Source organism: Salmo salar, chromosome ssa02 (genome assembly GCF_905237065.1).
Source record: "Salmo salar chromosome ssa02, Ssal_v3.1, whole genome shotgun sequence".
Classification (NCBI taxonomy): domain Eukaryota; kingdom Metazoa; phylum Chordata; class Actinopteri; order Salmoniformes; family Salmonidae; genus Salmo; species Salmo salar.
Genome location: NC_059443.1, coordinates 76,533,337 through 76,555,234, shown reverse-complemented (window position 1 = coordinate 76,555,234; position 21,898 = coordinate 76,533,337). Strand labels below are relative to the sequence as shown.

Sequence of the window (21,898 nt, the reverse complement as noted above, 5' to 3'; positions counted from 1 at the left end):
TGTTCTCTCATTTGTGTCTGGAAATAGCTAACCAGTTAGCTTGGGTGCTTGACTGCCATTGTGAGGTCAGAACTCACCGTACTCCTGATTTACGAAAAGGCCCAGAGCGCACTCTGGCACTCCAGATTGAATTGACAAACACACCCAAAATCGTCAAATGTCAGCTAGTTATTTGTTATGCTAACAAGCTAGCAAGAAGTTGCATAGCAACAGCATCAACTTCCAGTAGACAGGCAAAGTGCTAGTATCCTTCGTTTACAGTATCCTAAAATTAACTAATAGTATGTACTCATTGTGTAGTATTCAAACAAGCTGTGGTTTCTATATGTTTGATAACGTCCCATTTATTCCATTCCAGCCATTACAATGAGCCCGTCCTCCTCCCACCAGCCTCCTCTGTGCTATACAGGTGTCGGGTTGGTTGGTGGCCAATTTTTTTCTCCCTCTGTTTGTATCACAAATGTAACGTGATTGAACACACACTATCGCCCAGTAGGTGGCGGTATGCACAAACAAAATGTGTGAACGCCATGATGCCAAAGAAGAAGATATACTCCACCCTCGCCAGCCAGCATTCCTTCCTGAGAAGCAGTCGGTCAACCGGCTGTTGCATTTTCGGTTATCCATTGGTCTTGTCTGGACCGTGAAGTCGCGGGAGAGTTTGGACAAAAATGGTGGAGAAATAAATGGAGTTCACTCAGGCCGTTTAAAAAAGGTATCAATTTACGGTCTGCTTAAAAGGGTGGCGCTCCCATAGACACCAATGCGATAGCAGCTGGGTCTGGTCTGCTTAGTTCATTGATTGAACCAGAAAAAACAGCGACTGGATTGGAATTCTTCCTGTCCCCCCCCAAAAAAACGTGACTAGCTAGCATATTGACGCCGATAAATACAGAAACAAAAGGCTTTGAATGGTACGTTTTATCAAATAGTTAGCTACTAGCTACTATTCTGAAAATGTGAGGTAGTTAACGTTACAGTAGTTTGTCAGCTAACACTAGTTAGCTAACTAGCTAGTTTGTCAGCTAACGCTAGGTATGATTCTTGTTCGCTTGCTAAATCTATAGTTTATTTTTGAAAACCTCTTGTGTTTTAGCTAACTGTCAAAGGTGACCGTTAGGATCGCGTGACAAGAATGGAGGATAATTTGGAGAGCGTGCTCCATTGCGATGACAAGGAGGAGGTAGGTGTATTGTTTACATATAGTGGGGCCCTGTGTAAGCGGTCTTAAAATGTCATGTAGCTATGTCTACCTTCCTTCTCAAGTAGCATGATAAGTGTGTGTGTGTCCCTCCCCAGTTGAGGCGGAAACTGGCCTTGCTACAGAGGGAGTACTCCAGGACAGTTCAGAGATTACAGGTGAGAGATATGGTGTGTAAAGGCGATAGCAGGTGTGTAAAGGCGATAGCAGGTGTGTGTGGGGGGGTGTATGCACTGGTGGGTTAGTAGTTTGTGTAGTAAACACCACAATCATGACTGATATCTGTGTTGTGTGATACTGCACGTGTTTGACCACATTGATGTACATTATCCCCCCTATACACACACAGCGAGCTGAGCGTTCAGATGCCGTGCGGAAGCATGTGAGGAGCCGGATCTCTGAGCAGAACCTTCAGGACCAGACAGACCCAGTCCCAGCCAACACCTTTCCCAACCCAGCTCTACCCCCCCTCTCCCTTGGTAGCCCTGCTAGGACAGCCCCAGGTTCAGCCTTACCGCTAGGCCCCGCTGGAGGTCTGTCTGCCTGTATTAGAAACTAAGTGCTGTAAAGAGTTTTGTGACCTTAGCATATTACCGCTATTATATTATTAAGGTTGTAGTGTGTGTGTGTGTTCAGGTTGTAATGTGTATTGTAAATTATGTCGTAGTGTGTATGTATGTTCAGGTTATATCCAGGTTGTAATGTGTATTGGAAATGACGTTGTAGTGTATGTGTGCAGACTCGACTGTGGTGGCATCGTGTCCGGTGGAATCTGAGAACACCAGGCGGAGTAGTCCGTCCATCCGCTTCCTCATCCCTGTCGATAACTCTTGCCCTCGGACACCTGACCTTAACCCTCACAGACGAAGCCACTCCCTCCGGCTGAGGTCACGGAGAAGCCGGCTGTGCTGGGAGCGGACGGGGAGGGGCGAGGGGGCAGAGGGGAGGTACGACACAGAGACCAGCGAGGACGGGCTGGAGCTGGACGCACGGACAGAGAAAGAAGAGGACGGAGAGAAGAGAAAGATGGGGGAAGAGAAGGAGGGTGAGAAGAAAGAGCTAGAGAGGGAGGAGAATGAGAGGGAAACTCCAGATAAAGAGGCAATGAAACAGAGAGATGGAGAGGAGAGAGAAGAACAGAGGACATATGGACAGAAGGAGAGAGAGAAGGAAGGGGTGAACCTGAGGAGAGATGGAGAGAGAGAAGAGGGAGGTGATTCAGGAGCTGTGGGAGCCTCCGTGTTAGGGGCTGTTGGGTTGTGTAACACTGGGGGGGTCCTGGACTCGTGCACTCTGGTGGAAGGTCTGCCGTTCCCTGTAGAATACTACATCAGAACAACAAGACGCATGGCCTCTTCACAGAGCCACAGGTTAGTGGTCACCTTTAATATCTGTTGTTGTTATACTTGATTGTATTGTACTCTAAGGATGTTTGATATGCTTTTTACATTTGTATCACAAACCATTTCATGATGAAATTGGCTGTTTTAGCTCCTTTTTAGACCAATAATCAAATAAAAGTTTGAAAGCCCTTCCCAATGATGCACAGTTAAAAATAAGATAAGAAAAATACAAATAGTAACACAAGGAATAAAATACAGAAGAATTAAGCTATATACAGGGAGTACCAGGTCACTGTGCAGCTATATACAGGGAGTACCAGTACCAGATCACTGCATCTATATACAGGGAGTACCAGTACCAGATCACTGTGCAGAGGTACGAGGTAGATACTGTATGTACATGAAGGCAGGGTAAAGTGACTAGGCATCAGGATAGATAATAATAAGATTAAAATAAAGAACTATTCTTGTGGGGTCCAGAAGTGCTAAAACCAAGCCATGAGGTCGAAGTAATTGCCTGTGCAGCTCTGTGACAGGATTGTGTTGAGGCACAGATCCAGGGAAGGGTACCAAAACATTTCTGCAGCATTGATGGTCCCCAAGAACGGTGTCCTCCATCATTCTTAAATGGAAGAAGTTTGGAACCACCAAGACTCTTTCTATAGCTGGCCGCCCGGCCAAACTGAGCAGTCGGGGGAGAAGGGCCTTGGTCAGGGTGGTGACCAAGCTTTGACAACGCTCCAGAGTTCCTCTGTGGAGATGGGAGAACCTTCCAGAAGGACAACCATCTCTGCATCACTCCACCAATCAGGCCTTTATAGTAGAGTGGCAGATGGAAGCCACTCCTCAGTAAAAGGCACGACCGCCTGCTAGGAGTTTGCCAAAAGGCACCTAAAGGACTCTCAGACCATGAGAAACAAGATTTTCTGGTCTTATGAAACCAAGTTTCAACTATTTTGCCTGAATGCCAAGCATCACGTCTGGAGGAAACCTGGCATCATCCCTATGCTGAAGCATGGTGGTGGTAGCATCATGTTGAAGGGATGTGTTTTAGCTGCAGGAACTGGAAGACTAGTCAGGATGGAGGGAAAGATGAACGGTGCAAAATACAGAGATCCTTGATGAAAACCTGCTCCAGAGCGCTCAGGACCTCAGCCTGGGTTGAAGCTTCACCTTCCAACAGGACAATGACCCTAAGCACACAGCCAAGACAACACAGGAGTGGCTTCGGGACAAGTCTCTGAATGTCATTGAGTGGCCCAGCCAGAGCCCGGACTTGAACCCGATCGAACATCCCTGGAGAGACCTGAAAATAGCTGTGCAGCGATGCTCCCCATCCAACCTGCTAGAGCTTGAGAGGATCTGCAGAGAAGAATGGGATAAACTCCCCAAATACAGATGTGCCATGGAGATGTGAGGCTGTAATCGCTGCCACAGGTGCTTCAACGAAGTACTGAGTAAAGGGTCTGAATACTTATGTAAATGTGATATCAATTTTTTTTTTTTTATGTTTTATAGAAATGTAGAAAAATGTCTAAACCAGTTTTTGCTTTGTCTTTATGGGATATTGTGTGTAGATTGATGAGGGTGGGGGGGGGAAATGATTTAATACATTTTAGAGTAAGGCTGTAACTAGGCATGAAACGGTTACCGGTTTCACGATTAACCACTGTAAAATTCCCGGCGGTTAGTATTATCGTTTCAAATTTATATTATCATTAAAACCGTGTTTGATTACCGCGGTTTGCAAAACTTGTGGTAAATACTGTCCAGCATCAACCAAAGTTAGCAACAGTCTGATGCATGCAGTTGCAACGTGGGTTTTGTTTTGTGTGAAAACATGGCGGAAGGCAGTGACGGCGCTCTGGAGATTTTTCAGCCTTCTAAGAGGACCAAATCTGAACTGTGGTTGTATTTTGGGTTTTACAAGGGTGCTGAGGGAAACTTAATCGAAGATGGTCACCCTGTCTGCAGAACATGCAACAAAATAATTGCTGCGAAAGGGGGCAACACTTCAAATCTCTCGAGTCATCTTCGTGACCACCACCCACTACTTTATAGCGAATGCAAGGTAAGTTAACTTTTAGCTCAATGCATGATGTGGGGACTTTGGGATTGGGGGAAATGTCATGGTTTGTCTGTCTAACTTGCAAGCATTTAATAGGCAGGCTGCTTATGCACCCACGTCAAAACATGCTCAAGACCTCACTGCAGCCCTTTCATATTACATTGCAAAGGACATGCCATTTCATATTGTTGAGAGGCCTGGATTTCTGAGGCTGATGAAGGTTGCTGTGCCTCACTACAAAGTGCCATCACCAACATTATTTTCTAAGACTGAAATCCCAAACCTGTACAACCAGGTTAAAGCCGATGTTGGAAAAAGTTTGGCTCAAGGCACATGGTTCGCTGCAACTACTGACCTCTGGACCAACTACTGACCTCTGGACCAGTGAAAGCAGGTGGTGGTTAACCCTACATCAGCTTCACTATCCATTACCTCACCCCAAACTGGCAACAGGAATCAAACTGCCTGGAAACACAGTTCTTCCCAGAAGATCACTCAGCTCACAACATCAGAGAGTTTTGAGAATATGTCCTGGACCACATCACCCGTGATGTTCTGGTGGAAACGGATACGGAGCCATCCCTGACCAAGGAGATGAAAAGGGTAATGAGAGAAGACCTTAACAACAGATACACCGAGAAGGCAAAGAGTCATGCACATGCCTTGTTTCATTGACCCCTGCTTCAAAAGGAGCTTGTTAGATGAGCCTGAGGCTGCAAAAGTTGACACTGACAGCCGTGTCCAGGAGGCCTTGAAGCTGGCAGCTGCACAAGTCAGGGAAGAACCACAAAGCACCAGCAGCACCTCCAACACCCCCACAGCTGCATCGGAGGGGAAAGGCCTGGCTGGGTTGCTGAGAAGGATTACCTCAAGGCAGCAGAAGCTTTTGTGCATCCCAGCAACCAGCGTGCCATCAGAGAGCGTGTTCAGTGCCAGCGGGCACATTGTCTCCCCTCGCAGATTACGACTTAAACCGGACAATGTAAATATGTTGACATTTTTTACATTTCAGTTTCAAGTGAACAAAGATGCATACATACAGGATGTTAGGCCAGCAGCACCTTGTTTCTTTATGAAGGAGAGAACATGCATACAGGATGTTAGGCCAGCAGCACCTTGTTTCTTTATGAAGGAGAGAACATGCATACAGGATGTTGTTTCTTTGTGAAGGAGAGAACATACATACAGGATGTTGTTTCTTTATGAAGCAGAGAACATACATACAGGATGTAAGATTGTTTCTTTATGAAGGAGAGAACAGACATACAGGATGTTGTTTCTTTGTGAAGGAGAGAACATGCATACAGGATGCTTGTTTCTTTATGAAGGAGAGAACAGACATACAGGATGTTAGGAGTTGTTTCTTTATGAAGGAGAGAACATACATACAGGATGTTAGGCCAGCAGCACCTTGTTTCTTTATGAAGGAGAGAACATACATACAGGATGTTGTTTCTTTATGAAGGAGAGAACATACATACAGGATGTTGTTTCTTTATGAAGGAGAGAACATACATACAGGATGGCGCAGCACTTGTTTCTTTATGAAGGAGAGAACATACATACAGGATGAATTGTTTCTTTATGAAGGAGAGAACATGCATACAGGATGGACTTGTTTCTTTATGAAGGAGAGAACATACATACAGGATGGCAGCACCTTGTTTCTTTATGAAGGAGAGAACATACATACAGGATGGGAGACTTGTTTCTTTATGAAGGAGAGAACATACATACAGGATGTTAATTGTTTCTTTATGAAGGAGAGAACATACATACAGGATGTTGGAGCATTGTTTCTTTATGAAGGAGAGAACATACATACAGGATGCAGCAGCACCTTGTTTCTTTATGAAGGAGAGAACATACATACAGGATGTAGTTTCTTTATGAAGGAGAGAACATGCATACAGGATGTAGTTTCTTTATGAAGGAGAGAACATGCATACAGGATGTTGTTTCTTTATGAAGGAGAGAACATACATACAGGATGTTAGGCCAGCAGCACCTTGTTTCTTTATGAAGGAGAGAACATACATACAGGATGTTAGGCCAGCAGCACCTTGTTTCTTTATGAAGGAGAGAACATACATACAGGATGTAGTTTCTTTATGAAGGAGAGAACATACATACAGGATGTTGTTTCTTTATGAAGGAGAGAACATACATACAGGATGTTGTTTCTTTATGAAGGAGAGAACATACATACAGGATGTTAGGCAGAGCACTGTTTCTTTATGAAGGAGAGAACATACATACAGGATGTTAGGCCAGCAGCACCTTGTTTCTTTATGAAGGAGAGAACATACATACAGGATGTTGGCCAGCAGCACCTTGTTTCTTTATGAAGGAGAGAACATATATACAGGATGTTAGGCCAGCAGACCTTGTTTCTTTATGAAGGAGAGAACATACATACAGGATGTTAGGCCAGCAGCACCTTGTTTCTTTATGAAGGAGAGAACATACATACAGGATGTTAGGCCAGCAGCACCTTGTTTCTTTATGAAGGAGAGAACATACATACAGGATGTTGTATGAAGGACAGAACTACAACAGGACCTTGTTTCTTTATGAAGGAGAGAACATACATACAGGATGTTGTTTCTTTATGAAGGAGAGAACATACATACAGGATGTTAGGTCAGACACAGGACCTTGTTTCTTTATGAAGGAGAGAACATACATACAGGATGTTAGGCCAGCAGCACCTTGTTTCTTTATGAAGGAGAGAACATACATACAGGATGTTGGCCACGCACCTTGTTTCTTTATGAAGGAGAGAACATGCATACAGGATGTTGTTTCTTTATGAAGGAGAGAACATACATACAGGATGTTGTTTCTTTATGAAGGAGAGAACAGACATACAGGATGTTAGGCAGACCTTGTTTCTTTATGAAGGAGAGAACATACATACAGGATGTTGGATTGTTTCTTTATGAAGGAGAGAACATACATACAGGATGTTGTTTCTTTATGAAGGAGAGAACATGCATACAGGATGTTGTTTCTTTATGAAGGAGAGAACATACATACAGGATGTTGTTTCTTTATGAAGGAGAGAACATACATACAGGATGTTGTTTCTTTATGAAGGAGAGAACATGCATACAGGATGTTGTTTCTTTGTGAAGGAGAGAACATACATACAGGATGTTGTTTCTTTATGAAGGAGAGAACATACATACAGGATGTTGTTTTTTTATGAAGGAGAGAACATACATACAGGATGTAGTTTCTTTATGAAGGAGAGAACATACATACAGGATGTTAGGCCAGCAGCACCTTGTTTCTTTATGAAGGAGAGAACATACATACAGGATGTTGGCAGAGATTGTTTCTTTATGAAGGAGAGAACATGCATACAGGATGTTGTTTCTTTATGAAGGAGAGAACATACATACAGGATGTTGTTTCTTTGTGAAGGAGAGAACATACATACAGGATGTTAGGCCAGCAGCACCTTGTTTCTTTATGAAGGAGAGAACATATATACAGGATGTTAGGCCAGCAGCACCTTGTTTCTTTATGAAGGAGAGAACGGACATACAATCAGTGTTGTTCTTTTTGATTTGTTTACATATTGTGTTATTTTAATGTTATCACCTGCACATTGGATGTGTTTACATATGGTTGTATTGTTCTTACATGCACATTGCTTTACTTGTGTTGCTTTTATATGGACATTTTGATTTGCTTACTTAGTGCAGGTTTTAATGAACACAACCTTAAGGAAACTTAGTGCATGGCCACATGGCACCATCTTTAATGTTAATGATATTATTTTAAAAAGTGCATAGTGCTGCTAATTGTGTTTGTTGTTTGTTGGTTTTCAATATAAACCTTGAAATGTTTTCAGTGTATCAGTACATTTTGAACATTTCCAGCACATCTTAACAATACCCTGATAATACTGATAGTACTGATAACCGCGATAATACTGACCATACAGATAATACTGATAACTGCAATAATACTGACAATACAGTTAACACTGACAATACTGATAACCGTGATCATTTTGGTCACTATAATAGTGATATGAAATGTTCATACCGTTTCAACTCTAGCTGTAACGTAACAAAAAGTGTGGAAAAAGTCAAGGGGTCTGAATACTTGATGAATGCACTGTATTATAGGTAAAACAAAGGGAACGCCAACATAAAGCTTTGTGGACACCACGAGCCACCAGAACTGCTTCAAATGCGCCTTGGTAAAGATTCTTTAAGTGTCTGGAACTCTATTGGAGGGATGCATAACCATTCGTCCACGTGAAATTCCATCATTTAGCGTTTTCCACCACCGTCAACTGAACGCCGTATCAGTAATTTGAATGTGAGCCTACTCCGTCTCGTCTGTGGTTAACAAATCTAATGTAACATGTTTTGTTAATGCTACTTTCAGAGACCTGCAGGCTGTCATTCTGAACCAACTCAACAGGGGGCGCCACAGAAGGAGCAGGGGCCGGATGTCTAACCCACACTCACTCTCAACTTCACACTCCGACTCACTAGCACAACCCTCCAATCACCGCCAGTGCTCAAGTCAACTGACCTCAAACTCACCGACCAATCGCACACCGGTCGAGGAGCCATCAGCCAATCAGATGCTTACCTCTGAGTCAGGGACCAATCAGAGTGAGCGTTTACCTTCCAGAGCCTGCAGTGTTCGGCCTATCAGAGGTCGGAGGAGGAGAGGAAGGAGGCCGAGACTGGGCCGCTCTCTAAGTTTGGACTCAGATCCTCCAGCACCAGGCCCAGACAACACCCAGACCCCGGCCGCTATTAGCCCAGCCTCACAGCCTCTCCCTGGGGGTGGATGTCCAGAGCGCTGGCCTCTCTCTGGAGGTGTGGAGGAACAGTTTTATCCCATCTTCAGAAGGAGCTGTGTGTCTCCCCTCATTCACACACCAAAGCAGAGCAAAGGTGGGACTGAGCAGTGTGGTGTATCTGAAGGCTGTTACGTTTCACTGTGACTTCAATTATTAACTAACATTTTCATCCTTTCACTCGTGTTCTGTGTGTGTGTAGAGAGTGTGTGGTCTCTCCTCCTGCCCTCCTCCCTCTCCCCTGGAGGACCAGCAGTGCACCCTGGGAGTCTGGGCCGCGTCATCTCAACCTTTGACCTCCAGGATTTCCATCTCCCCGACGACCAGTTCGGACAGCTAAAGCTCCAGAAGCTTCGCGCCTCGTCTGCCGTCGCCGTCCCAGAACCGGAACCCTTCTCACCTTACAACATGCGTCGTCGCCGCAGCAGAGGCTCGGTCCACGGTCTCCACGGCGACACAGGCGGTCTGATGTCTAAAGCGCCTACGCCTGAGCCCCTCCCTCTCAGCCTCACCCCTCCAGTCACAGACTGTGTCACTCCGGTAGAACAGTCTATAGACAGATCTATAGGCCAGCATCTTATAGACCACCCAATAGGCCAGCAGTCTACAGACGCACTAGACCATTCTACAGACCTCCATTCAGAGTACCATTCAGTTTGCCAGTCTACAGACCACCTTGTAGACCAGCCTATAGGCCATCAGTCTACAGACCACCTTGTAGACCAGCCTACTGGCCATCAGTCTACAGACCAGCCTATAGGCCATCAGTCTACAGACCATCCTGTAGACCAGCCTATAGGCCATCAGCTTACCGTTTTAGTTGGCCAGTCTATAGACTTTCCTTCAGTAGACCAGCAGACAGGCCGACTCACTACTGAGTGCCCTTCCCTTCAAACTGAAACAAAGACCGAGTGCCCTCCCGAGTGTCCATCCTTCCACACAAAGACTAAGTGCCTTTCTACGTGTCCTACGAAGTTCTCTGTCGAGTGCCTTACCAAATGTCCATCCGTGTGCACTACTGAGTGCCCTTCCCTCCGGACGGAGACAGATGTAGAGTGTGCTGTCCCCCCCAGCCCCTCGCTGCTCCTCCTTAGCCCCTCACTAACCAGCCACACCCCTCGCGGACAGACCCTCTCCCTTCCCCTCTCCTCCAGTCCCCCCTTACCTTCCTTAGGGATGACCCCTAACCCCTTGACCCCTAACCCCAACATACCCCTCTCCCTCCCTGACAGCTCCCCATTATCTTCTTTAGAGGCGGTGACTCACATCCTCTCCTGCCCTCCCTGCCCCCCCTCTCTGACCCTCCCCCTCTCCTGCCCTCCCTGCCCCCCCTCTCTGACCCTCCCCCTCTCCTGCCCTCCCTGCCCCCCCACTCTGACCCTCCCCTTCCCCTCTAGTCCCTCCACCCAAGCCCTCTCTCCGCCCTCCCTCTCTCCCTGCCCCTCTCCTGCCATCCCTCTCTCCACCTCCCCTCCCTCCCTCGCTCCCTGCCACCTCAGCCTGGTTGATTCCCTGCCCCAACTTTTGCTCCCTCCCACTCCTCTACTACTGCCTCAATCTCTCCCTCCAAACCCAAATACACCCCCTCCATTGCCCCCTACCCAGCCTCTTTGCCAGCCAGCTCCCTCTCTCCACTCAACCAGACAGGCCACAGAGGAGAGAGGAGAAGGGGAGGAGGAGAGAGCGTGGAGGAAGAAAGAAGAGAAGAGGGATGGGATGACAGAGGGTGTCTTAATGTTCTCTCACACACTGAAGGTCAGTACTGTGATGTCAAGCCATTGTTGTGTATTTCAACATCCATGTCACAACTCACTTCAGAGAATGTCTGTGTGTGTAATAATAATCTGGTGTGTGTGTGTGTGTGTGTGTGTGTGTGTGTGTGTGTGTGTAGACCCCTGCAGGAGGCAGCCTGGTGGATGTGTGCTGTGTGTCGTGGCTGTCAGTAGGTGTATGTGTAGCGGTGGCAGGAGAGTGGGAGGTGTGTGTTTGGGGTCAGACCAACCCCCCACACTGGAGACGACTGCACACCTGGACCTTCATAGAAGTAACTTTGTGTTGTGTGTCTTAAACAGATCAATATAAAAACAAACATATTTTATATTTGAGATTCTTCAAAGTATCAACCCTTTGCCTTGATGACAGCTTTGCACACTCTTAGCATTCTCTCTTTTGATTTGTTTACCCTTTTTTTGGTTACTACATGATTCCATATGTGTTATTTCATAGTTTTGATGTCTTTACTATTATTCTACAATGTAGAAAATAGACCAAATAAAGAAAAACCCTTGAAGGAGTAGGAGAGTGACAAGAATCGTGCAAACTAACAGGCGGGCTGCAAACAGACAAATAACAGCGCAGAACGGCATCTCAGAACACACAACTCGTGGATCCTTGTCATTGATTGGCTATTGCAGCAGACGACCACACCGGGTTCCACTCCTATCAGCTTAAAACAAGAATAAGCTGCTCCGGTGGGCACACCGTCACCAACACTGGTCAAGAGGAGTGGAAAAACATCGCCTGGAACATGACAGCAAGTTCAGTTTACTTGAGTGGCCTGGTCAGTCCCCAGACCTCAACCCTATAGAGCATCTGTGGGATGAGATGTAATGGGCTGTTGCTGGCATGAATGTACCGCCGTCCAATCAGCAGCAACTGCGTGATGACATCACGTCAGCATGGACCAACATCCCTGTGGAACGTTTCCCACACCTTGTAGAATACCCCGAATAATTCAGACTGTTCTGGGTGCCATGGGGGGTCTGACCGGTACTAAATGGGTGTACCTAATAAACTTTCCAGTGAGTGTACATTGTGTGTGTGTGTTTAAGTCAGTGATGTCAGTGTTTCCTGTGCCGGACGCTCCTGGACTTCTGTGTGTGACTCTGGGCCAGCTGGAAATCAGAGAGGCCAGGTACTACCCCCTCCCACACGCACACACTGCTACCACTCACCATCTCTCTTTTTCTTCCCTGTTCTTCCTTCTCTCTCTCCCTCTTCTTTGATTGTCTCTGTGTTCATGCGTCTGTAAGTGTTTCTATTAATATTTGTGTGTGTGTGTGTGTGTGTCTGTGCACATGTATCTCTGTGTGTGTAGGGTACTGTGCTGCTCTAGTCTGTCCCAGGCGGTGCTGTGTGAGGGGGAGGTCCAGATGGTGGTGGGCATGTCCAACCGAAGGCTGGTTAGCTCCTCCTACTCTGTAGCCACAACCCCGCTGCAGGTCTACACACTGACACAGGATGGCAGGTAACCACGGGTGACCAGGGTTTTCTCTCGTCTGGCATGGTTAATGCTGTGTGTGTACTCTGTCTGTGTTTCTGTCTCTCCGACCTCTCTCAGGCTGCAGGGCTGCCTGTCTTTGGTCTGTCCTACTGAGCGCGTGCGGACCGTGGCGGCGGTGGAGGGACAGACTGACGCTCTGATTGGCTCAACCCACGGCGGACATGTTGTTCTGTGGTGAGCAAGAGAACGTAGCTAATTCAGTGCTTCCTGGTGCTGGGGACCTAAACGGGGGCGCCCATGAGGTTATTTTAATAAGTGGTGTAGTTCTAGGGCAAAAACACCCCTTTAGGTCCCCAGGACCAGGATGCTCTGATTGAAAGGTTTTCAAAGACACTTGCACTGGTTTTGTAGACAGCTGCTTAATCGAGGAACGCTTTTACTTCCAATGACTGTAATATGTGCTTTTCTCACCTATCTTAGTGGAATGCACTGACTGTAAGTCTCTCTCTGGATAAGAGCATCTGCTAAATGCCTTCTCAAACCTGTTTACAGTTGAATGAGAATCTTCTCCGTTAACTGTGTGTGTGTGTGTGTCAGGAACGTGACGACGGGGCAGCTGCTGCAGCGCATCACTCTGGGAGATGGTTTCACGGATACGCTCTGCCTCCGAGGATACTCCCTCTGCGTGAGTGTGTGTATTTAGTGTGTGTGTGTGTGTGTGTGTAGTATCTGTACCAGGAAGAGTGTGTTCGTTCCTACTATAATGTGTGAGAGAACCTACAGGACATGGGAGAATTTCTGATCGTTGTTTGTGTATTCTCACCATGTTATTCCCCATGTCTAACCAACAGCCTCCACCCACCTTGACTGAATAGTGATGATGTTGTCATGTCCCATTCCGTCCTACGAAACCTCCCAGTGTCTGCGTCCCAAACCACACAATTCTCTGCCCTTTCTCTATGTGCACTCTCTCCCACACACATTTAAAATCATTACTGTCCAAAACCCATCCATTGGTTAGAGGGAGTGTCCACTACTTTCCTTCTAAATCCATGAAGGGAAGTGAACAGAGAGTACAGAGAATTGAGACAGTCAATGTGTAACTCAAATTGTATTTGTGACACACGCCGAATACAACAGGTGTGTAGACCTTACCGTGAAATGCTTACTTACAAGCCCTTAACCAATAATGCTGTTCAAGAAATGGTTAATAAAATATTTACTAAATAAACGAAAGTTAAAAAAAAAAGATCAAATCAATCAAAAAGTAAAAGAGCACATTTACATAACAATAACGAGGCTAAATACAGGGGGAACCGGTACCGAGTCAATGTGCGGGGGTACCTTTGTAGATATAGTGATGGTATGTATAGTCATGATGTTGTCCTGATTTATTGTTTGTTTCTTGTTTTTATTTTTTATTTATTTATTCTGTGAAGTGTGTTGAGACCTGGAGAAAGACACTTTGAATGACTTTTGATTTGTCATGTCCCCATTCGTCCTACAGGGGGTGCTGTTTGTCCTGTTGCAACACCCGTCCCTGTGTGCTGTGGAGGAGGAAGAGGGAGGGGCTCTGTTCTCGCTGGTCGCCACCAACCCTCTGACTGGCACCGTCGCCCTGGCAACCAGACTAGGCCTCCCCAAAGCCTGCACCGGGAGGTGAGAGGGGGAGGAGGAAGGGGAGAGTTGGCAGGAAGAGGGAATTGTGTGTTAACCTCTCTCTCATTTGTGGGTGTGTGTGTATTCTGTGTGTGTGTGTGTGTTTTCTCCCTAGGCTGGTGGAGGTTGATGTCCATGGCTCCAGTGTTGTTGGGGTTTTCCGGTCTGGCTCCGTGTGTGTGTGGCAGCTTGGGAGGCGTCAGGGCCAGGAGGGGGTCTGGTTCCCAGAGCTGGGGTGTCAGCTCGCCCGTTGGGGGGCGCAGGGAACTGTCCTGACGGCACACCTCAATGGAGACGTCTGCTTACACCGCTACAGACCACTCTGATCTACTATAGACCACTCTGATCTACTATAGACCACTCTGAACTACAGACCACTATATACCACTCTGAACCACTATAGACCACTCTGAACAACTACAGACCACTATAGACCACTCTGAACAACTACAGACCACTATAGACCACTCTGAACAACTACAGACCACTATAGACCACTCTGAACAACTACAGACCACTCTGAACAACTACAGACCACTATAGACCACTCTGATCTACTATAGACCACTCTGAACTACAGACCACTATATACCACTCTGAACCACTATAGACCACTCTGAACAACTATAGACCACTCTGAACAACTATAGACCACTATAGACCACTCTGAACAACTACAGACCACTATAGACCACTCTGATCTACTATAGACCACTCTGAACAACTACAGACCACTATAGACCACTCTGATCTACTATAGACCACTCTGAACAACTACAGACCACTATAGACCACTCTGAACAACTACAGACCACTATAGACCACTCTGAACAACTACAGACCACTATAGACTACTCTGAACTACTACAGACCACTCTGAACCACTATAGACCTCTCTGAACCACAACTGACCCACTATAGACCACTCTGAACTACTACAGACCGCTATAGACCATTCTGAACTACCATAGACCACTCTGAACTACTACAGACCGCTATAGACCATTCTGACCCACTATAGATCACTCTGAACTACTGTTATACATGCCAGAGAGGCATGTTTGTTCTACCAAACACATTTCTATCTGAGGTTATCCAACGTGTCCTGCTGAATGCAGCCCAGAAGGGTATACTACATAGCAGGATCAATGAGTTAGAGCACTAACTTTGATAAGCAACCAGAAATAACTATTGATTTTCTTGTTCATTAAGAAAGCTAAACTTAGATATGTGTTTTTGGTTGTTTTATTATGCCATGCACTTTATATATTTCTATAAAACAAGTTATTTCAGAATATTTAGGCAAGTTAGCTGGATAACACATTGCTCTTGCTTTGTAGTAAACACCTGCGACCGTGACCTCTCTGGTGCTGAATCACATTTTGATTCTGATTCTTCTGAATCACTTTCTACCACATCCAAATGACATGGTTCAACTGTCTGGTTCCTGAGTCTGTGTTCCATATGTACCTAAATATAAATGACATGGTTCATGCGTCTGTGTTCCATATGTACCTACATATAAATGACAGGGTTCATGCGTCTGTGTTCCATATGTACCTACATATAAATGACAGGGTTCAACTGTCTGGTTCATGAGTCTGTGTTCCATATGTACCTACATATAAATGACATGGTTCTTGAGTCTGTGTTCCATATGTACCTACATATAAATGACGTGGTTCAACTGTCTGGTTCATGAGTCTGTGTTCCATATCCTCTCTGGGCTAGGTGGGACGAAATCGTCCCACCTACGCAACAGCCAGTGTAATCCCGTGGCGCGATTTTCAAATACCTTAGAAATGCTATTACTTCAATTTCTCAAACATATGACTATTTTACACCATTTTAAAGACAAGACTCTCGTTAATCTAACCACACTGTCCGATTTCAAAAAAGCTTTACAACGAAAGCAAAACATTAGATTATGTCAGCAGAGTACCCAGCCAGAAATAATCAGACACCCATTTTTCAAGCTAGCATATAGTGTCACATAAACCCAAACCACAGCTAAATGCAGCACTAACCTTTGATGATCTTCATCAGATGACAACCCTAGGACATTATGTTATACAATACATGCATGTTTTGTTCAATCAAGTTCATATTTATATCAAAAAACAGCTTTTTACATTAGCATGTGACGTTCAGAACTAGCATACCCCCCGCAAACCTCCGGTGAATTTACTAAATTACTCACGATAAACGTTCACAAAAAACATAATTATTTTAAGAATTATAGATACAGAACTCCTTTGTGCAATCGAGGTGTCTGATTTTAAAATGGCTTTTCGGTGAAAGCACATTTTGCAATATTCTGAGTACATAGCCCAGCCATCACGGCTAGCTATTTAGACACCCACCAAGTTTAGCCCTGACCAAGCTCCGATTTACTATTACAAAAGTTTGATTACCTTTGGTGTTCTTCGTCAGAATGCACTCCCAGGACTGCTACTTCAATAACAAATGCTGGTTTGGTCCAAAATAATCCATCGTTATATCCAAATAGCGGCGTTTTGTTAGTGCGTTCAAGACACTATCCGAAGTGTAAATAAGGGTCACGAGCATGGCGCATTTCGTGACAAAAAATGTGTAAATATTACATTACCGTACTTCGAAGCATGTACTGTAACCAGCCACTACCCAAACGCGCTACTTTTTTTCAGCCAGAGCCTGCAAAGCCACGATTCAGCTTTTTGCCGCCTTCTGAGAGCCCATGGGAGCCGTAGGAAGTGTCACGTAACAGCAGAGATCCTCTGTAATGGATAGAGATAATCAAGAAGGGCAAGAAATTGTCAGACAGGGCACTTCCTGCATGGAATCTTCTCAGGTTTTGGCCTGCCAAATGAGTTCTGTTATACTCACAGACACCATTCAAACAGTTTTAGAAACTTTGGAGTGTTTTCTATCCAAAGCTAATAATTATATGCATATTCTAGTTTCTGGGCAGGAGTAGTAACCAGATTAAATCGGCTACGTTTTTTATCCGGCCGTGTCAATACTGCCCCCTAGCCCTAACAGGATATGTACCTACATATAAATGACATGGTTCCTGAGTCTGTGTTCCATATGTACCTACATATAAATGACGTGGTTCAACTGTCTGGTTGCTGTGGTATAGTTTTTATTGCTATCTAACTGTACTGTTAGTCCTTCAATTTCCTTTGTTAATATGGACTCTTTTGATCTAAACTGCCTTTGTTTTATAGATGAGTACTGAGTTGCATGGCCTCTAAAGGCACATTTAAAAGTGTCCCATACAATAATGGGATCTGCTGTACCTATCTTATGTCTGAAAAAATCTGTTATAAATTCTTCTATCCTAGTTATAAACAAGTTATCCAGTAGGCTTTGATTACATTTCCTATATCCTCGCCTACGTGGTAAGTCTGTAAGAGTAATATTTATGCCAATTATGTGATGATCTGACCGCATTCTGTCTCCTATCAACACTTAAACTTTTGGTGCCAGAGAGAATGGCATAAGAAAGTAATCAAGTTGACAAGCTTGATTAAGCCTCCGCCATGTATCTCTCACTAGGTCAGGGTATTTAAGCCTCCATATATCCACTAATTCCAATATATCCATGGCATTCATGATTCAATAAAATCTCCCACAATAATAGAGTCCAGTGTTGCTTGTAAAGTTAATCAATTCTTATAAATATTTTCAAAGAAGCTTGGATCATCATTATTTGGACCATATCAGTTAATAAGCCATATCTGTTTATTGTCCAATAACATATTTAAAATAATCCATCTACCTTGATGATCTGTTTGGACAATTTGCACATTTGGATCAAAATTACTGTTAATTAATGTAATCACCCCTTTTGAATTTCTTTGCCCATGGGAGAAATATATTTCGCCCCCCCTGTCCCTTTTCTACAAAACTTAATTTAAAATTGGTAAATGAGTTTCCTGTAAACAATAGATATTACATTCCTTCTCTTTTAGCCAGGTAAATACTGATAGTCTTTTGTTATCTGCTAGGCCATTACAATTATAACTGGCTATACTTATTTCACCACTTATCATAATGAGACACAAGTTTCAATTCTATTTATCAAATAAATGTTTTTAAACATACCATTAAAAAGTAACATGATGATTTTGTGTCTATATAGCTGTACCATGATATTTGCATTGCTACTAAGTAAACCTCCAATTGGTCCCCACTATTCCACCCGCTAAAAGCCCTCCTCATCCCGAGTTGGGTTGTCATCCCAATGCCCGGCAGACCACCCCCGACCCCCTGGATCCCATAGCCCCGGAGAGACCAGAACCCATCCTTTGAAAAGAGCACACAGTGCCACCCATTGAGCAGAAGCAGGTCAATTGCCAAATGCATTTCCATCACCCTCACCTCGATGTGTATTATATACAACCATTAAATATATATATATATATATATATTAAAAATCCACCAGGGCCACGATAATATGTCCCGTCTCTGAATGTCCGAGTGTAAAGCAACAATACTACATGTAAAGGGAACTCCTCACTTCAGGTATTTTTATTAAATGTATTTAGTGTTTTTATACCTCACACAATGCTTTAATTGGACATTGCCTTTTAAATTGGACATTGCCTTTTAAATGTTCATTGTGAACAAAGCGCGATCGGATTAAATCCCATACCTTTTCTTAAATGTGGCTCTATTTTCTGGAATTTTGGATTTGAGATCAAATGTTTCATATGAGGCGACAGTACAGAATGTCACTTTGTTTTGGGGGGGGGGGGGTATTTACATATATATACCGTTTTAGAAATGAAAGCAGTTTATGTATCTAATTCGCCTATTTGAAGAAGTATTTGGCCAAATTCACTTATAGTTTATTAAAGTAGTCAAAAGTTTAGTCGTTGGCCTCATAATTCTAGCATGCAAAGCCGACCACATCAATCTTGTGACTACGAACTTGTTGGATACATTTGCAGTTTGTTTTGGTTGTGTTTTTCCCAACAGAAACTGAATGGTGTATAATGTATTTTGTTATTTTGGAGTCACTTATTGTAAATAAGAAAAGTAAATGTTTAGGTGGTGGATTGACTTTTCCTTCCCTCCAGGCCTGAGGGAACACACTTTCTAGTAGGCTTAAATTGAAGATATGGCAAATAGGTTTGGCTACATCGTCCGCTATTATCCTCAGTTATTTTCCATCCAAGTTGTCAGATCCCGGTGGCTTGTTATTGTTGATAGACAACAATATTTTTTTCACCTCTTCACACTCAGTTTACGGAATTCAGTTACAATTATTGTCTTTCATACATTTGGTCAGATATACTTGTATGTGTAGTGTCAGCGTTTGTTGTTGTCATGTTATGCCTACATTTGCTAATCTTGCCAATGAAAAAATAATTAAAGTAGTTGGTGATATCAGTTGGTTTTGTGATGAATGAGCCATCTGATTCATTGAAAAATACAACTGAGTTTGCCTTTTTTTTGAAAATGTCATTGAATGTGCTCCAAAGCTTTTTACTATCATTCTTTGTCTTTTATCTTTGTTTCATAGTGTAGTTTCTTCATTTTAGTCACGATTTCTCAATTTGCAGTATTTTTACCAATCGGTTGTGCAGCCAGTCTTATTTTCCATTCCTTTTGCCACATCCCTCACAACGATACAATTTTTAGTAAAGATGTGATCAAAACGTATTGAGTCTGTTTTTTCTGATGTTTAATAAGCACATCTCTTTCCACCTCCCAGTGTTTCTGTTTTGAAGAGCAGCGGTTAAACACCAAAGACAAAGTGGAAATGCCTGTATATGGCCTCCGTGTGGCCAGCGTCGACATCATCACTCCACCTGAAACTACCCTTCCCCAGATACAGTCTGACTTCGCTACATAGCTCAAGAGTGGTCCCATTGTGTCAATGAAAATGATAAAGGAAGTGTTCCACAAAAGGTTTAGGTGTGGAATATACACATGACTGCTGTAGTATCAGTCGTCCCTGAATGACAGAATGCAGGGATGATAGAATGGTGAGGAGGAGTCTACCATGTCAGGAAGTGACTTCACTTTCCATTTTCTGGATTTGGGTTCACTTAAACATGGTTTAAAGCTTTGTTTCACTTGACAGTTACAGATGAATTATAATGTACAGAGAAGAGGAGTTATGATGTTGATTTTGTGATAAGGTTGTCCATGTATAGTTAAGTTATCATCAAGTGACTACAGTGTTCTTTTATCAAATAAATTATGATTAATGAGATAGCTAATTGATTTATTGAGGACTTATGGTGCTTCCAACTGGGAACTTGAAAAAACATTTTGGTCAAATCATGACGTCAGTGATCTTCAGGTTGGAAAGTCGGAGCTCTAGAAAGATGCCAGAGTTTCTGACTTGGAATTCCAAGTTGGATGTTCAAACCAAGTTCCCAGTTGTTTTGAATGCACTGCAGTCAGAGATTTTCGAGTTCCCAGTTGTTGTGAACGCAGCATAATCAGACTATTCTATACCCTATGAAAGTGACATTTTCCAGGAATGAGGAGCTATAGGAGGACAGGCTCATCGTAATGGCTAGAATGGAATAATTGGAACGGTATCAAACCTATGGAAACATGTTTGACGCTGTACCATTAATTCCATTCCAGCCATTACAATGAATCTGTTGCCCTATAGCTCCTCCCACTAGCCTCTGGTTTACATAATATTGGTTAACCCAGAAGTGAAATCTCCATTTATGTTTACATAGTGTTTCCACAACAAATTAATGTGTGCATAATCTGTTACAAAATTCTAATACAAAAATTCGGTCACTTAAAAAAATTACAAAAATAATAATAATCCCATCTCCAAAGTGATCCCTTTCAATTGCTACCATGGTTATGCATATGCTTCTCATATCTTTTTCTTTTAGAAACATTTACATTTGGGCCTGCCCATATAGGCCAATTCCCTTGAGTGTAAATGGTTAAAACTACAATTTTGATGTTTAGCTGGTCAGTCCTTACATCCATAGCTCAGTCTATGAATTTGAGCGTTTACATTTCTCCATTCTAATCCCTCAGCTGATGTGAACGCTTTGCTGTTGTTGGAATCCCAGATTGCTCCTTTAATTAAAGTACCATTTTTTATGGTATTAAGAAGCTATTTGCTGAGTAATAAGTCCACAGTCACAAAGGAAGTGTATGTAGGCCTACGTGTTTTTAATCAATGCTCAACATTTCACCATGAAAATCATATTTTATGCAACACAGGAAAATGGTAAGACTTTGATCTTCACTACTTTGGTCTTGTTTACTCAGCAGCTTCTTTTCCCTGTAAGAAGAAAGATAGAATATAATGGATCAGTAATAATAATGAACATGATAAATATATGGATAGAATATAATGTATCAGTAATAATAATGAACATGATAAATATATGGATAGAATATAATGGATCAGTAATAATAATGAACATGATAAATATATGGGTAGAATATAATGGATCAGTAATAATAATGAACATGATAAATATATGGATAGAATATAATGGATCAGTAATAATAATGAACATGATAAATATATGGATAGGCTTGGATCAAATATAATGGATCAAGTCTTTAATACTCAGTGCTCAGCTTGGATTTT

At 43.4% G+C, this 21,898-nt stretch overlaps 2 protein-coding genes across 8 annotated transcripts in view; one reads left to right on the top strand and one right to left on the bottom strand.

The window, feature by feature from the left end:
* LOC106593073 (partner and localizer of BRCA2) lies at positions 1–16,013 on the top strand. 6 transcript variants are annotated; one of them, XR_006762574.1, is made up of 15 exons: positions 1–914; positions 1,097–1,183; positions 1,300–1,359; positions 1,551–1,734; positions 1,941–2,571; positions 9,020–9,540; positions 9,646–11,198; positions 11,335–11,487; positions 12,275–12,357; positions 12,541–12,690; positions 12,784–12,900; positions 13,264–13,357; positions 14,174–14,325; positions 14,441–14,706; positions 14,914–16,013. XR_006762574.1 is itself a non-coding variant. In XM_045710227.1 (14 exons), the coding sequence occupies exons 2-14, from the start codon at positions 1,136–1,138 to the stop codon at positions 14,649–14,651; spliced, it is 3,927 nt and encodes a 1,308-aa protein (XP_045566183.1). In that variant the 5' UTR covers positions 1–914; positions 1,097–1,135; the 3' UTR covers positions 14,652–16,013. The 6 variants fall into 6 exon arrangements, 5 of the variants coding, with proteins under 5 accessions (XP_045566183.1, XP_045566180.1, XP_045566186.1 ...); XM_045710227.1 differs by having other exon boundaries at positions 1,551–1,704; positions 14,441–16,013; XM_045710224.1 differs by having other exon boundaries at positions 14,441–16,013.
* A 5,437-nt stretch (positions 16,014–21,450) lies between these two features.
* The window catches only part of LOC106564162 (myosin heavy chain, fast skeletal muscle), a 530,774-nt gene continuing 530,326 nt past the window's right edge, over positions 21,451–21,898 (bottom strand). For both annotated transcript variants that reach the window (XM_045710181.1, XM_045710185.1), the window contains exon 41: positions 21,451–21,583. In XM_045710181.1, the coding sequence (XP_045566137.1) occupies positions 21,563–21,583 (21 nt within the window). In that variant the 3' untranslated portion in view covers positions 21,451–21,562. The remainder of the gene's footprint in view (positions 21,584–21,898) is intronic.